Source organism: Carya illinoinensis, chromosome 13 (genome assembly GCF_018687715.1).
Source record: "Carya illinoinensis cultivar Pawnee chromosome 13, C.illinoinensisPawnee_v1, whole genome shotgun sequence".
NCBI classification, from domain to species: Eukaryota; Viridiplantae; Streptophyta; class Magnoliopsida; order Fagales; family Juglandaceae; genus Carya; species Carya illinoinensis.
In genome coordinates, this window is record NC_056764.1 from 2,009,772 (window position 1) to 2,027,714 (window position 17,943).

The following is a 17,943-nucleotide window of genomic DNA, read 5'->3' on the forward strand; positions in this document are numbered from 1 at the left end:
GCCCAAATGCAGTCCATTTAGTTTGGGTCGGACTAAACCCACTGATCTCCCAACCCAACAATGTCCGCGTAACACCTCATATTCAAGCTGCTGAATTTTTTAGGTCAGTTTTAAATGAGGCTGCCCCATTTATCGTCACCATGTTTTTTTCCCGACAAACAATTGTATTGAACAGTGTAGGATTACCGATTAGCGATTCAGAATCCAGATAATTATATAAAGTAATTATAAACAATAACAATCATTATGCCAATGGCGTTATCCAAATGAATGGACCACTTTTCTCAGGAAAAAAAAAAAGGACCACCATTGGCCCATTCATTATTAAAAACGGAAAGAATGGGCTAGTAGTATTTAATGCATCACCGGCCAGGAAACAGTTCTTTGACTTGTTTAATATTTTTAAGATAATATTACATACAGTTTTAATATATAAATCGTTTCTAAAATTGAAATTTATTATTAAAAATATATTTTTTTTATGAATTTTAAATTTATTTTTAAAAACTTATACATCCGTAACTATTAACTAAAGATATTATTTTTGAAAGGACAAGGTCTTCTCGCGTAAGGTAAGGTGTGATTGTGTTTACGCTTCGCATGCTTTTCACGCACCGTTGCACCTTGGGACACTTTCTGCCACCATGCGGGGCAGTTTAGGAGTCTGCGGTATCCAATCTTTCATATCTAACCAATCTTGTCTCTTCAGATGTGATGCGTGCAAGGCACGTGCCGCTACTGTTGGTACCGCCAGCTTATCAGAGATTTGACACAGTTTTCAAATACTATATTATGTTTCTATTTTTCCTAACTAAAGATTAAATAAAAATTGATGTGATAGTTCCTCTAGTCAGTCCAGACTAATACGTTGCAGTATAATCCTCTTCATTGCAGCTTCTAGCTGCAGTTTTATAATCTATTTATAAGACTATTTAAAAACTGTCACCAAGCAGTTTTCCCTTAATGAGAATTGGGTGGGAGCCATTTGTTTAGTTTCGATCACCCCTTTTATTTTATTTTTTTATGTTGTAATGTGTGTTGGTTTTGGAAAGACTGTAGGGGACTACCACCCCATCAAACTTGTATCTTGTTTCTTTTAATTTATATGTTCTACTTTCTAAGAAAAAAAAAAAAAAAAGAAGGCAAGGTGTGATTGTAAAGACTCCACGTCTCCGAGTAGTGCTCATTCTTTTTTTAAATATTTTTTTAAAAATAAAAAAATTTACTACATTATAAAAAAATATTTACTTAATTATTAAGTTTAAAAAAAAAAAAAAAAAAAAAAAAAAAACCAAAGATATCGAGACACAAATTCGGGACCACAGTGAATTGAAGTATTTCTTAATCACAAAAATTATATAAAATCATTTACATTTACCGTGGCAAATTGGCAACAGCTAAATTATAGTTACTCCTTGTGGCAATGATCCAGCGATTCTAGTTTATAGTCAGTCTTGCCTCCCTCTCGTTTACATTACATGCGCCTTCTGTTACTATTGCTCCGACTCGAACTTCCAAAAGCTTGAGGTACTCAAGAATGTCCAACTTTTCCCATCAGATCAGAGCGGCCTCCGCCCTGATCAACCGTCTAAAACATCCAAGAGAATTTAGTCGTATTCCGATGCTGATGCGTTCCAGATCCTTCACTACGATCGAGGGCGATCGTCCAACCATTGTGCACAAGCGCAGCCTCGACATTCTCCACGATCCTTGGTTCAACAAAGTATACATACTGCACTTAACAAATCTCCGCTTTTATTCAACCTGAATTTCTTATTGCTAGTTCTTCGTGGTTCTGGATAAGATTGAGTTTGATTTTGCCATTTCCAAATTCAATGTGATTATTTATTTATTTATTATCGTAGTTAAGTGAACTTGATTTGGTTCTAGTTAGTGAGTTTATTGCTAGATTTCGATTCAGATAGCTGAGTTTTTTTTCCAACCTAGCCAATGTTTTGTGTGTGTGTCTGTGGAGGCGCGCGCGCTTATATATGTATGCACGGTTTTTCTTCGATTGCTCCGGTTTTTAAGCTACAGCAACTCATGTTCGTAAATACAATCATCAATTAGGGAACATCATTTTCCATGACGGAACGGGATCGTCTAGATCTTCGGGGACTTCTACCTCCAAGTGTCATGTCGTCTGAGCAGCAAATAGAACGCTTCAGTAAGTAATTATTCTTTATTTTTCTTTTTTTTCCTTCATGTCTCAGGCCCTCCTGCTAAATTTTTGTCTATTCTTAGTAGAGTTTCTCTGCCAATTCCTGCTGATTGAGAGCCTTTATAAGCAGTCGATCATAAAATTCAGGAAGCAATTATGTGTTTTCATTGTTATTGTTTGTGATATGATGGAGATGCTTGCAAATTGATGAAGAAAAAAAGTTAGGGTTTATGGCTGGCGTTTCTAATAATTACAATCTTTCCTGATGAGTGAAGTTGATTCTATTAATATAAAAACAAAGTCTGCAGACAAAAAATCAGAACGGGTAAATTTTCTATACAATTACAGAGTGTGTATTATTTGTCTCCTCAGAATGATGATCAAGTATACAATGAGTCTCAAAAAGCTTGCAAACTCATATGCGGTGTCATGGGCTGCTTGGCTGCTTAATTAGATTAATAGTGGGGTAAAACTGGTGAAAAATGAGAGATCTTGCTTTTTACAATATGGTGAAAATATTTGGTGCATGCCATGTCGTAAGCTCTCTAGAATATAATATTTTCTTTCATATGTTTAATCATATATAACATTCACTCCACAGATTCAGAATGCTCCTATAAAGTTAAATATCTATAAATCTACTTTCCATTTTCATGCCAGCTTTCATTTCTTTCAGCAATATTATTAGTAGTATTTGTTGATCAACAGTGGTTGACCTGAAGAGGCTTGAAGTGCATGCAAGAGATGGACCATCTGATCCAAATGCTCTGGCAAAATGGCGGATACTTAACCGCTTGCATGATAGAAATGAGACTATGTACTACAAGGTTGGTTGACAATCTTATTCTTATATATTAATTCTACATTATTTGTCATTTAAAATTAGGATTTAACTCTTTCCTTAATTAGGTGATCATCTGAAATAGTTGCTAAATTTTATATTTGGCTTTTTAATAATTGCACCCAAGTAATGAGGAAGTAATATGCTGATTTCAAGTCTAAAATTTAGAATATTGACCTTTTAATATGATATAGTGTAGAAAACTCCATGTTGCATTTAGGATGTCGGGGAACTAAATTCATATAATTTATTTGAGCAATTCCCACCTCTCCATATTTTACCTATCAAAAAAAAAAATTCTAGGTTCTTTTTCAGTCGGGTTGCAATCCAGTTTCCATTCAGTTGCAAAACTTTATGAATAGTCCCTTTTGCTGTAACTGTGTCCCCTTCCTCACGATGTCTTTCTGTCCTCAACTCAGTGTAGGCCACAGAAGGATGTCAAGATGCTTGGACCTTGTTTTTATATTACTCTTATTCATAATTGATTTCCTTCTCATGGATGTTGGAATGGTTGAACTCAAATTTTCTTGAAGGGATTGATTAATATTTCAAGCTTCCATTTTGATAGGGAGAGTGTGAAAAAGAAAATCAATATAATGAGATTCGAGGAAGATGAGGAATATTTAATGTCCAACATTATCATTTGACATTAATTTTGCATTATTATGCAATTCTTGCCGATTTGGGTAGTCAAAAACATTCTATACAGCTAAGCTTATGGATCTCATTTTTAACAATTCAAATCATTTCATATTTCTGAAATTGACAGGTTTTGATCGCCAATATTGAGGAATATGCACCTATAGTGTATACCCCAACTGTAGGTCTGGTTTGCCAGAATTACAGTGGTTTGTTTCGAAGGCCAAGGGGAATGTATTTCAGTGCAGAGGATCGTGGAGAAATGATGTCTATGGTTTATAATTGGCCAGCTGATCAGGTCTCTCTGTTTATGATATAAAGTATCAAAAGATATATTTTTCCTTTTATTTTTTCTAGTTTACCATTGAGTTCTTATTAAAAATCTTGATTTGCAGGTTGATATGATTGTTGTCACAGATGGAAGCAGAATACTGGGTCTAGGAGACCTTGGAGTTCAGGGAATTGGAATTGCGATTGGGAAGCTGGATCTCTATGTTGCTGCAGCAGGGATAAACCCTCAAAGGGTATTTCTTCCTTCATGCAGCATATATTCCTGTTTCAAATTTTTTACGCATTTATACCAATCTACACAAGAAAAAAAAAAAAAAAAAAATTAGATACTTGAGTACGAATGTGAGTGATATTGTCATATTGCGTAAGTTTTTCTTGTCCTCTTACATGAATAGAATGGTGACAACCCCTACATGGTCCCCACCATAGCTAAGGGGAGTGATGACAAGTTTATTTCCGCCCTACAACTCAAGAAGGGTGTGAGACTCTTCAAAAAACTGTCTCGATGATGGAGTATGTATAGAGTAAGCAGTCACTTCAGTGATGGAAGTGTCAAGATAGTATTTTTAACCAAAGTAATAATATAGTTTGACAAATCTGGTCTTTGCTGCTGAATAGTTGGAGATGACTCCTATCTAGTGGAAAGAGTTTAAGTTTAGTCAGAAGCACTTGTAGCCTGAGTTCTTCTTGTTCTAATTTATCAAGTTTTATAATGGAGCAGCAGTTTATTTATAACACTTACACATGCGTGAGATCGCACACACACAGGGGGTGCAGCAGTTGGTCTAGTGCTTTGTCAGGGGAGGTGTTCCGGTTTAGATAAAGTTGTTTCAGTGGCATCGCCAAGCTGTGAAGTTACATCAGAATTATCATTGGTTTCCAAATACTTGAATCTGATGGAAGTTAAGATTTTTTCGCAGTATTATGTGATAATTTCAGATCAGCCTTGTGATGGTGCTATTTATCCGTTATAGAAAATACTACTGTTATCTTGAGGGAAGTTTGAAGCATAGTTCCTAATGATTGTGTACAGCTGGATCATAATACTTATATTTCTGATTACAAGTCGTTAAAAGTTTTGTTTATTTTTCAGTGCTGAGATCATTTTCTATTTTCTTTCCATAATTGGGCTAATGTATTTTCTCATATACATTCTTGACCTATATTCTCTGTTTGATTCTTTAACGGTGTTGAACCAAACTCTTCCTTAATCCCAACTAATTGATTTCCTACTGATATTATAGATTTTGTTTTTCAATTTTTTGGATTACATTGCACAGGTACTTCCTGTCATGATTGATGTTGGAACTAACAATGAGAAGCTGCTCAAAGACCCGTTGTGTACGTCTTTCTTTGTTCATTTGTGGTAATAATTTTGTAGATGCACCATATTTTTTTCTTTTTCATAGAAACACATTCATTATGAATCACGTAAACTTTAAGCTACAACAATAAAAGAGAGTTTCTGTACTTATTTCTTGAAAAATGCACGCCCCCATTTTTGAAGAAAAAAACAGTTTTTATTCCTCTATTTCAGTTCAACTGCATGTATGCCAATGATGGTTATATTGACCTGTTTGAGGTTGCATTATGATTAGATACCATGCTACATCTGCAGTGTAGGTTGTCGATGTAAAAATGATAAAAATTGCAAGTTATCACTTGTCACATATACGCAGATCCACACAAAGTCACATGCACCACACCACACCACACCACACCAAAATTTCATTGAGACAGGGATGGAGCGCATCAAGGTGTGAGCAGAACACTCATAAACTTGAGAAAAGACCATGTTGTGAAAATTTTGAAAGTGAGCGAACAGTCATATGTGCACTAAGGAAACCAATGTCCATTAAGAATTTGGATGATTTAAAGTGGTAAACCATCATTAATGGAGAGAAAAGTAACATGGGATAGTTTATATGGGAGGTGATAATAGAAAACGAATCTAACCAGGTGGTTTCTAATTAATTAAGTATATTAAAAAAAAAAAAGGAAATAGTAGAAAACCTCGTAAGAAACTTGTACTCAATGTTCATTGGAACAAATCAAGCTGCTCAAAATGTTGGCGTACATAAACACAATTTTAATACACTGTCATATGTGAGGTCTGATGATCTGTGGTAGATTGAAGGCCATGATCCCTACAATAAAGCTCATCCATGTATTTTTGGTTCAAAATTTAAACTACTTTGATCTTAATGCTGTCACCTTAATATTAGCATTGATGGGCTGATCTCCTATCTCTCACGTGAGACCTATGCTACCGCATCATATTGATTCTCAATGTTGCTCTTCATGCATCAGACCATGCATGTTTTAGTTATGTCTATGGCTCTTCTACCTTGTTTTGTATTCTATGTTAATTACACCTTGCTTCTGCCTATATTCCTTTTTATTTGATAATTCCAAATTCATCTAAAAAATCTTTGATTTTGACATCAATGAATTCACTTGCATTCCCCACCCTGGGTTTTGCCTTTTTTTTTTTTTTTTCTTTTCTTTTTCTTTTTAATCATCTACATGTATGCATAAGTTCCTTATAAAAAAGATTGATTTATTATTTATTATCAGATTTGGGTTTGCAAGAGCATCGTCTTGATGGTGATGAGTATGTGGCTGTCATCGATGAATTCATGAATGCAGTGTTTACTCGTTGGCCAAATGTGATTGTACAGGTAATTTGCGTTTTGAATGTGCTTATATAATCACCAGCATCTGGACTGCATGAGGACACTTTTAAATTACACAAAAAAAATTGAGAGAGCGAGTCAGACAAAACAAAACTTTGGGTTTGTGCAGTTTGAAGATTTTCAAAGCAAGTGGGCCTTTAAGTTGTTGCAGCGTTATAGAAGTACTTACAGAATGTTTAATGACGATGTCCAGGTATTTGAATTTGTTGGTTATTCTAATATCAAAGTGCTTCTTATTAATTGTTTTTCAGTAATATCTGCCTCTGTAATTTAGGTTGTATTTAGGTAGTAAGGTGATCTCAAATATTTTGTGAATAGTAATGAAAAAGTAATAATAAAATATTGAATAATAATGAATAGTAGTACTGTTTATCTTTTTAGCACGCAGATTCATCATGGCTCAATGAATAGTAGTACAAAGTAGGTTAAAAGTAATAATGAAATAGTGAATAGTTACCCAAACGGAGCCTTAATCTTTTCTCAACACACTCCAATGTTCTGAGTAATGCTATAATTGATATTGTAATTTCCAGTCTTAATTTTAGTATATATGTCCTGAAGATGATTCTTAGCTCACTACAATTCTTAGAAACTGTTCAATCTAGAAGGCGGCCCTTTTTGTCTTCTGTGGACGATTAAAGAGAGGGAGAAATAATTGCACTTCATAGGCATTGGGTTGAAATTCTTATTTCCAGCACTTTGTAAGTGGCGTCTGCCCTTGGCAATCTTTCTTCTGCCTTTGTAGATTTCATTGACTATATTTGTTTGCAAGTCTTTAGCTGACTCCTTTTGTTTCCTGTATACTAAGGTTTCTTGTCTTACTGATAAATTTTCTTATTACTTGTAACAAAATGGACAGGGCTAATTCGTGTTTTTATATGTAAGCAAGAATTTTATTGATGAGAAGGGTAGGCATAGCCCAAGTACACGGGACATATACAAGAGCGACACTTGGGCATGATTATCAAGTGATACAAGAAAGTAATGGATATTCAGACCATTAAAATCTATGTGAATCGACCAGTGGAGTAAAGTGTTAAAAAAATTCTAAGCTCATCCATTGTTTGTTATAGTGATTTTTTTATCAATTGTTTTAAACAACGGAATGAATCTGTAGTATACTTTTTAAGACCTTGGGGCTTGAACCTTTTTCTGTATAGCTTTTGTGGATGTTTAATTGTATTACTTCAATTATTAAGGAGTATGTGATTTTAAAAATTACCTAATTTAAATATATGAGATATAGTACACATTCCATGCCAATTTCTATTTGTTCCTACTCCATAGCTTGTATTTGGTGTTTTCATTTGTTTACTTCCTGTGTACTTGGGTTATGCCCAACTACTTACATTAATAAAACCTTTTTTTACTTATAAAAAAAATTAAGAATATAACTGGTTGTCACTGGCATGGTTTGATTTCAATTCACCTTACAGGGAACAGCAGGAGTTGCAATTGCTGGACTGTTAGGAGCTGTTAGAGGACAAGGAAAGCCAATGATAGACTTTCCAAAACAAAAGATTGTTGTTGCTGGTGCTGGAAGGTTAGACGTTTCTTTTATTTAGAGAAGAATGTGTGTGTGTCAGATGGTTCTTGGTAACTGTTTGGAAGTTTAGAATCTGTCTATTGAAGAATTACACTCAGATAAGAGGGAAAAAAAATTAGTTTTGTTTTACTCGTTAAAAAAAGAAGACTAGTCAAAGTTCATGCTTTATGGTATGAAAGTCTGGCTGGGGAAAGACATGCACAAAAAGTGCATTGGAGGAATTTGACTTGGAGCAACAGTATAGAAGCTGGGGATATCAACAACTACACAGAAGGCAATTGATATCTAATTAATATAAACATGAAAGTCTAAGTCAGTGGTAAAAGATTGCATAATGGGAGAAAGTTAGCTGAGATACTAGGCAATGTTTCCCCTACTTTGTATACTATTTATTGGCTATATTTGTTTGTAATACTTTATTGAATCCCTTTCTTCTGTATACTTGCTGCCCACATAAGTTTCTCCTTTCATTTATAAGATTTTCATATTAACTGCACCAGTAACTAGTGAGGCTCGGCATTACTAGTGACTATCAACATTGAAGATATAAGAACTTACATGATGGCTAGTGACTTAAACATGAATAGCTCCACATTGAGCACGATTGTTAAAATGCATTGTTTTTCCGATGCCATATAGGATGGGATGATCTCATAACGTGTTGGGCTTTTTAGATTGCCTTCTCCATTTATTTCATGGGCAATGAAAGACCCACCATCTATCCCATACAAAAAGTATAATTTTCTCTTGTAGTATACTCCACGTGTACCTGGACTATGTCTTTGCATTTTTAATAAAATCTTTGATTAATTATGAAATATTGAAGGTTAGAAAATGCTCTGTTAATGTAGTATTGATTTTGTTTGTACTTCTTTTGTTTGCATGCTTCTGACTATCAACATTTTGGTGGGGTTTTATTTGATTGCATAAATTACTATGAATTTCCCCGAAGTGGGAAATTCATTATCCGGAGGTATGGCAAAAAAGATTGCCACGCTTATGCTCGGACCATTGGCCTATAATGTTGGACAGCGGGGGGATTCAAAGAAGGCATCAGCACTTTAAGTTCGAAAACATGTGTCTGAAATCGGAATGTTTCGTGCATAGGGTCAGACATTGGTGGTCATCTTATCAGATACAGGGTACCCCTAGCTTTATCTTTGTTGGAAAATTGAAGGCCCTGAAGCAAGACTTAAAACGGTGGAATATGCAATCCTTTGGTAACATCTGGGAACTCAAGAAAGCCAAGCAAACTGAGATTCACGTACTAGAAAGGGTCCAGGAATCTAGGCCTTTGAATCAGGAGGAAGTGGCTCAAAAGTTAGTTTTGGTTTTAGATCTCGAGAGGATCATCCTTATGGAAGAAATCTCATGGAGACAGAAGTCGAGAGTGTTATGGCTGAAAGAAGGGGATCGGAGCACTAAGTTCTTTCATAGGGTTGCTAATTCCCACAGAAGATCTAATAATATTGAGATGCTGAAGATTGACGGGGTAGAATGCAAGGATGAGCAAGTGATTAACAATCATGTGGTTGGTTTTTTTGAACAGCTTCTTTCCGAGCAGGAGGTTTGGAGGCCTAAGTTAGAGGGGCTGAATTTTGACACCGTTGTGTTGTTGGCTGCAAATCGTCTAGAGAGGCCGTTCGAGGAGGGGGAGGTGCTAGAAATGGTTAGGAAAATGGCTATAGACACCGGGCCCGGATGGTTTCTCTTTGGGGTTCTTCCAAACATGTTAGTAGGTGCTAAAGGAGGATCTAATGAAGGTGTTCCAGGAGTTCTACTCGTTTGGAAAGTTTGAGAAATGTTTAAACGCCACTTTTCTTGCTTTGGTACCGAAAAGAGCGGGAGTGGAGGAGGTCAAGGATTTTCGAGTCATAAGCTTAGTTAATGGGGTTTACAAGATCCTATCTAAGGTACTTGCGAATCGTCTTAGCGAGACAGTGGGAAAGATCATCTCAAAACCTCAAAATGCCTTTGTAAAGGACAGACAAATTTTAGATGTAGTTCTCATTGCAAACGAATGTTTGGACAGTAGATTGAAAGCGGGCTTTCCAGGGATTATTTGCAAGTTAGACATGGAAAAGGCGTATGACCATGTTAACTGGGACTTTCTCATAGATCTTTTGGGAAAGTGTGGTTTTGGGGTGAGATGGCGATCCTGGATCTGTTGGTGTATCTCTACGGCGAAATTTTCAGTTCTAATAAACGGAAGTCCAACGGGTTTCTTCAATAGCACAAGAGGTCTGAGACAAGGGGATCCATTGTCCCCATTACTCTTTGTCATTGTGATGGAGGCCTTGAGTAGAATGATCTCAGTCCTGACTGCAAATGGAAGAATGAATGGGTATTCGATTGGTCCCTTGGGAGAGGGTAATATTAATATTTCTCATTTATTGTTTGCAGACGACACTCTTATTTTTTGCGAGGCGGTCCAAAGCCAGGTTCGAGTTTTGAAGGCACTGCTACTCTGCTTTGAGGTGGTCTCAGGGTTGAAAGTGAATATGGAAAAATCATAGATGGTGCATATCGGAAGCGTCCCGCAGTTAAGACACTTGGCCAATACTCTAGGCTACAAGATCGCCTCACTCCCTATGAATTACTTGGGCCTTTCTCTGGGGGCTCCTTCGAGAGCGGTTGCTCTTTGGGATATAGTGATTGAGAGAATAGAGCGGCGTCTGGCAGGATGGAAGCGAATGTATTTATCTAAAGGGGGTAGAACTACTCTCATCAAGAGTACTTTATCCAATCTCCCGACTTGCTGCTTGTCCTTATTTCCTATTCTAGCAGGGGTGGCACTTCGTATTGAAAAGCTTTAAAGGGATTTTTTGTGGGGTGGAGTGGGCGAGGAGGTCAAGTTTCACCTTGTTAGGCGGGAACAAGTATGTAGGCCTCTAGAGAACGGTGGACTGGGCATAAGAAACTTGAGAACTTTTAATCGAGCATTACTTGGTAAGTGGCTATGGCTCTTCCATAGAGAACCAGAAGCACTTTGGAAGTTGGTGATCGAGAGTAAGTACGGTATTTTATGGGGCGGATGGTGTACTAAGGAAGTCAGAGGGGCGAATGGTGTGGCGTTGTGGAAACATATCAGGCAAGGTTGGGGGGTCTTCTCTTGGCACACCAGTTTCCATTTAGGAGAGGGGAACAGAATCAAGTTTTGGCTCGACACATGGTGCGGTAATTTGTGCGCTCAAGGAACTCTTTCCAACTTTGTTCAGGGTTGCAAGCGCCAAAACGGCTTCGGTGGCAGAGGTCATGGTGGTAGTAGGGGATCAAATCCAATGAAACATCAATTTCAGTAGGGCGGCACAAGATTGGGAAATGGACAGTTTTGAAGCCTTCCTAAGTTTGTTGTACTCAATCAGACCAAGCAACCAGCCCTTAGATTTATTGTGGTGGATACCTTCAGGCAAAGGTATGTATATGGTACACGCGTTCTACGAGTCCCTAACACAAACGCATCACTCTCAATTTCCATGGAAAAGATTGTGGAAACACAAGGCACCCCTCAAAGCTGCCTTCTTTGTCTGGTTAGCTGCCCTGGGGAAGATTCTCACAACAGACAATCTGAGAAAACGAAGGGTGATCATTGTAGATTGGTGTTGCATGTGCAGAAATGGGGGAGAATCTGTGGATGATCTTCTACTACATTGCGAGGTAGCCAGAGGGTTGTGGAACGAGGTTTTTAGCAGACTAGACTTGGGTTGGGTTATGCCGGAGGCTGTAGTGGCAACACTAGCTAGCTGGACGGACCTAAGGGGTAACAACCAGATTAAGGCTTTATGGAAGATGATTCCGATCTGCATCATGTGGTGCATATGGCAGGAGCGCAATGCACGGATGTTTGAGGACAAAGAGAGATTGATGGAGGAGCTTAAAGTTTTCTTTTTTAGAACTCTTTGTACTTGGGCCGTTGCCATTAACTTTAATGGCCAAGATTTACATGATTTCCTTATTTCTTTAGTTCCTACGTAGTAACGAGGCTTTTGCCTATTCTTTTATTAATATACTTCTTACTTTTCTCAAAAAAAAAATTACTATGAATTGTTCTTTTGTTATTACTTAATACTTCAAAATCAAATGGATGATGAGAATTGGTTTCTTGGGTGTGATTGTTCCTTCAACAGATCTAATAATGGGTCTCCTCTTCTGTCAATGGCCGATGGATTCTGGGTTATGTTTCTTGATATTTTTTAACATTTTAGTTGGACAATGTTCCTTCATTTTTCTGGTTTGTGATTTTAATTTTTTTGGTGCTTGTTTTTCTTGCTTCTCCCCTCATACTTATCTATAATGTTGCAACCTGCTGATTTTTGTTTGGCATGCCTGGCCTGTTCAGACTTCAGTTATGCCAGTGCTTCGTGAGGATTTATTCATTTGCAAATTTCTGATGTTTCTGTGATCAAGATTAAAACACCTGCATGATTAACCCAAAATACCAACTTTGATGGTTTTTTTGCTTCTCTCTTTTACTGTTACAGTGCAGGAATAGGGGTCCTTAATTCTGCAAGGAAAACTATGGCACGGATGTTAGGAAATAATGAATCAGCTTTTGAGAGTGCTCGGAGTCAATTCTGGGTAGTTGATGCCAAGGTCAGTAATCATACTCCCAGACTCTGTTATCTGCTAGTGTGCTATGAGGTGTTGAGTCCAATCTTGTTAGCTGATTCAGTTACATAGAGCCATGGAAATTGAGCCAGTCAATCTGGATAGACATAATATCTGCAACTTGGAGGCCTTCACTGAACAGTACTGCAGGGTCCTAATAAATGTTAGAAGATGTGATAATTTATAAACAATGGCTAAAGTCATGTTACTTTTATATTCTTAAGAACCAGAGTTCAACAGATAATAAAAAAAATTTGAATGCTTGTTATTCGATACAACTTATGGCATATTAAGAACTTTTTTCAGAAGATTGCAAAAAATGATCATATGGTAAACATATGCAGCCGATAACCTATAATAAAAAAACATGTAGCTGATTATACATAAATTCATGTTAAACAAGACATGGAAACTGAAACAGTTTCCCGGCTTGAATAGACCATGCCTGCTGCAGTTTTAACTAAACTTTGCCCTGCCGTGTGTGCTTCCTATTTGTTCATAGCCAATGATGCCATCCATCATATACTATGAAGGTCTCCTACTAGATTTGTTCTATTGTATCTCATCATTGTTATTACAAAAGAAAAAAAAAATCTAGTTTTGAAGGTATCAATATATCATAGTGTTGTTTGTGATACCAACCTTTGTTTCTATAGCCCTATGATGGCAATGAGGCTTTCTTTCTTGAAATGTTGGTCTTTGTATTAATGCTGGATGCAGTTTTCCTGGATACATTCTATGTATTCATGTTGCACATTGGAGGAGATCTTTTCTCATTGGGTTGATATGAAAATAAATCGTGTTTTATCATGTCAGGGCCTGATCACAGAAGAACGGGAAAATATTGATCCAGATGCACTTCCATTTGCAAGGAAGGTCAAAGAAATTCAACGTCAGGGCTTAAGAGAAGGCGCAAGTCTTGTGGAAGTGGTTTGTGAAATTTTCAGTTAATTTCAGAATTCATTGTTTTAGATGTTATCACGCACGAGTATTTTCATCCATGAGAGTTCCTGTAGCTACTAAATGTGTCAATGGTAGAGGAGCAATCACTTTTTTCCCCTTAATTGATTTTTATCTATTTTGTTCAACTTATTACACAAATCAAAGGATATGAGAGAATTATATAACAATGAAATTGTGTCTTTTCCAAGTTTTATTGAATAAAAAATTGCGATTAGTTTTAAATATGATAACTTATTATCAAAAACAGTTCCCATTCTTCTATTAATAAGTTTTGCTGTTAATACGAAGTTTGATACACATGTAAATTAAAAGAAAGACGACCTTATTAAATTCAGAATGTTGTCTGACTCTGCGATAGTTGAAACTGTCTGGTTTATCATTGTTTAAAGCTGTACCCATCATATCTTCACTGATCTTTCGCATAATCAGGTGCGGGAAGTGAAGCCCGATGTCCTCCTTGGATTGTCTGCAGTTGGGGGCTTGTTCTCAAAAGAGGTATTCAGAAAGGATTTACATAATTCATCAATGAAATTTTTTGTCCTGCTTTGAATTAGACTCTTGGTCAGAAAAATGTGAACTATTTTTTTTATAGGTAATCAAGAAATTTTATTCATAGGAAAATGAGACATAACCCCAAGTACATGGGACGTATACTTGAGAAGTACCTAACTAGGGTTTACAACCAAAACTAGAAAATCATGGACATTAAGTCCATTAAAATCAATGACCCCTGCCCATAAGAAAAGGTTTTAAAGAAGGAAACTTTAAGCTCATTCATTGTGTTCGTGCGATCCTCAAAGCTCCTATCATTTCTCTTCCACCAAATGCACCAACACATAATTTTAAAAAAGAATTAACCATAATCTAAAAACTGAACGAGGAGCAATAGTTTTATGAAGAAATAAGCTGGAATATTCAAATGAGTTGAATATATATATATATATATATATATATATTTTTGATAATTAAAATGAGTTAAAATTAATCTCCTTTGAATGACCCAACAATCTGTGAGTTACTGAACATAAATTCAGTACCTGTTGAACTTTTAAAGGAAAAATGTTAATGCTTTAAAAAATTCTAAATAGTTTATTGAGTACAAAGGTTACTCGGCAATTAAGAAGTACAATGGTTACTCAGCAAAGTGTTTTGTTAAGATTGGTGTGAGATTGGGAAGGCAGAATTGTTTTTTCATTCTTTTAGCTCTTGTAGTCTTTCAAGTTGGGAGGTGGGATGTGGATAGAATCCAGTGAATCCCTTCCATGGAAAGGATATGTCCAGGATCTCTGTTTATTGCATCTATGTAAATGGAATTATTTTTTTGCAAGTACCTTATCTAGTTTTACCAACTCCTCTGCCAGCTGGTTTTTCTGTGTAATTGATATGATGCAGTTACAATTTTAGGTATTAGAGGCCCTTAAAGGTTCAACATCAACAAGGCCAGCCATTTTTGCAATGTCAAACCCTACCAAAAATGGTATAGTTCTTTCATTTTTGTTCCTTAAAGTAGATGTAAATTGTATGGTAAAGTAAACCAGTTTTGTTTAAAACTTCGACCTTCACTTCTTTTTCTTCCTTTTTTTGACAGCTGAATGCACTGCTGAAGAAGCATTTTCAATTGTGGGTGACAATATTATATTTGCAAGTGGAAGCCCATTCAATGACGTGGATCTTGGTATGTATTAGGACCATTATATTGATTGTCTGAATATTCAAGAGCTAAGACCATTCCAATGCTCTTTTTCGTCATGCATATACTAAACCAACACGTGGATCAATGGTTATACAATGGTGGTCATTATGAACTAATTGTTCACTTTTTCGCCATCGATTCAATCAATTTATATAGTCTAATTTCAAAGTCTCTCCATGAAGTTCAAATTGTTAAAACAGTGAGATCACATTGTTGTCAGTAGAAGTGTGGAACCTGTAACTAAGGCATGGCTTGTTGTTTTAGAACATACAAGTAAAATGCAATGATTGTTACTCATGAAACTATGAAATTCACTGGTCACTTCTTAGATGCAGGAAGTGTCTGTCTTCCCTGCTGATTTTGACACAGGAGTTTCCAATGGAAAGTCTGTTCAACATATGTTATATGATATAAGAACACTAACTGCCTTTGACTTACACAGGGAATGGTCATATTGGCCACTGCAACCAGGGAAACAACATGTACCTCTTTCCAGGGTTAGTTTCATTAAAGTAAATGCAATCTAAGTTCCACTAATGTAAGTTTTCATGTTATTAATTTGTCTGTTGATGCAGCATTGGACTTGGTGCTCTTCTATCTGGCTCCAGGATCATTTCTGATGGCATGTTACAGGCTGCAGCAGAGTGGTACTTATCACATCTCCTTTCTGAACTGATTTCTATTTTTATACATCTTGAGAATTACGGACCATCAAAACCCATCCAATCCCTGCCTGCAGTCCCCCAAAATGTCCTTTAAGGAAATGAAAAAACAATAGTAAATGTTGCCATTATGTTATTGATTTTTGGATTTTGGAACTGCAAAGCACTTGCAGGATTCAAACGTAGTAGTCTCAATTCATGATTATTAATTTGTGTGCCTTAACCACCAGATTTTGTAGCCAAATGGTATCTCTCCCCCTTTATATAAGGTGGAGGTCCTGTGGGAGGGTAAGGATTTGGGTTAGGTGAGGGGAGATAACCGGTAGAATTATTCGATTTTGTAGATTGTTTTCTCCAGTGTAAAATAATCTATTTTAGCAACTGACTTTGTTTATTCTCTAAATCAAAATCGACAGCCTAGCAGCATATATGACTGAAGAGCAGGTTCTCGACGGGGTTATTTACCCTTCAACATCTAGGTGCATTATCTGGCTTGTTCCTTCCATGTTCTGTTCACTTTTTGGCCATGAAGCAGTTTCCACCAAATCTTTGTGCATATATTAACCGACTTCATTGAGGTTGCAGAATACGGGATATAACAAAGGAGGTAGCTGCAGCTGTGGTAAAGGAGGCTATTGAAGAGGATCTAGCAGAAGGATACCGTGAAATGGATGCCCGAGAACTACAAAAACTCAGTCAAGTATGTTTTCTGCTAGTCAGAAATCAACTTTTTTAATTACAACTTATCTGATACTTGTTGATGACATGTACTCGAATTACCATGTAACTGATTGAAGTCTGAGTTTTCCTTGTATGAGTGCACATATAGATTTCTTGCTTTCTAGCTAGGATATCAATTTAGAATCGATTGAAAGAATTGAAAAAAACACATTGTCTGCAACATGGGGCAAATAAAGAAGGTATAATCATTAATGGGATGCTTTTTGTTTCAGTCATATCTTGGAGTGTCTAATCAATTTGTCTCGTTAATATATATATATATATATATATATATATATTCAATATTTGGCATTAGGATTTCGTAGAAAGTCGAAATTTCAAAGGAGGTATCCCACAAAAATACGATTCCCTCAAAAATGCTATTCAAACATGCGCATCAATGTTCTTGAAATCTAGCAGTTCCAATAACCGTAAACCAATGTGAAATGTGGAAATGCCGGTAGTTTTTGTGGGCTTTTTTAAGTATAGCGGCAGGTTTGAATGTAGAAAAGGTTGGAAATTTGGGTTTTGGTAGAGAAGAACAAGAAAAAGTGACGTGATTATTATTATTATTAGAACTTTGATATGTGGCTGTAAAATATTGGCGGTGGTTATTTAACTTAAAACATCTGTGATTGCAGGAAGAGATTGTAAATTTTGTGAAGCACAACATGTGGAGTCCAGAGTACCCGACATTGGTTTACAAGGACAATTAACCAGCTACCCAACCGTCGATAACATGCAGAAGGCAAAATAACAGCATATTCATATGTACTATGTATTATATTTATATGTGAGTTTAGCCTGTATGTAAATAAAATAGCAGCAGTATGCTCTTTGACCTTGTGGGTTGTGCGCGTGCACGCAGGGTTTTCAATCGTGTTGTTAAAGCAAACAAGCCAGATCTTCTCATTGAATACTTACCAAAGATCTCCCCAACAAGATAATATCAAAGCTTCATTTCCGAACACAAACTGTTTGCCTCAGTGTTCGACTTGGAGTTTTTGGCACTCGAATACTATAATTAGTATAGAGTAATCAATTATATTACTTTTTTTTTTAGTCTTTTATCAATTTTTTCTTACATTTTAATTCCCAAGCAGATTTGACTTTTTATTTTATT

At 36.3% G+C, this 17,943-nt stretch overlaps 1 protein-coding gene across 1 annotated transcript; it reads left to right on the forward strand.

Annotated features, from left to right (window-relative positions):
- Window positions 1-1,419: 1,419 nt before the first annotated feature.
- LOC122292440 (NAD-dependent malic enzyme 62 kDa isoform, mitochondrial) lies at window positions 1,420-17,882 on the forward strand. The gene is made up of 19 exons (XM_043100799.1): window positions 1,420-1,723; window positions 2,071-2,167; window positions 2,870-2,988; window positions 3,772-3,939; window positions 4,037-4,165; window positions 5,213-5,273; window positions 6,510-6,613; window positions 6,738-6,821; window positions 8,065-8,171; window positions 12,656-12,767; window positions 13,599-13,712; window positions 14,175-14,240; window positions 15,150-15,222; window positions 15,334-15,420; window positions 15,881-15,935; window positions 16,014-16,085; window positions 16,517-16,579; window positions 16,686-16,800; window positions 17,462-17,882. Exons 1-19 carry the CDS (start codon window positions 1,538-1,540, stop codon window positions 17,534-17,536), a joined length of 1,887 nt encoding a protein of 628 aa, XP_042956733.1. The 5' UTR covers window positions 1,420-1,537; the 3' UTR covers window positions 17,537-17,882.
- The last annotated feature ends 61 nt before the right edge of the window (window positions 17,883-17,943 follow it).

Coding starts and splice junctions, on each gene's coding strand:
- LOC122292440 (XM_043100799.1), top strand. CDS start 1,538: ATGTCCAACTTTTCCCATCAGATCAGAGCGGCCTCCGCCCTGATCAAC. Junction 1,724..2,070: donor ACGATCCTTGGTTCAACAAA/GTATACATACTG, acceptor ATCATCAATTAG/GGAACATCATTTTCCATGAC. Junction 14,241..15,149: donor GGGGCTTGTTCTCAAAAGAG/GTATTCAGAAAG, acceptor TTACAATTTTAG/GTATTAGAGGCCCTTAAAGG.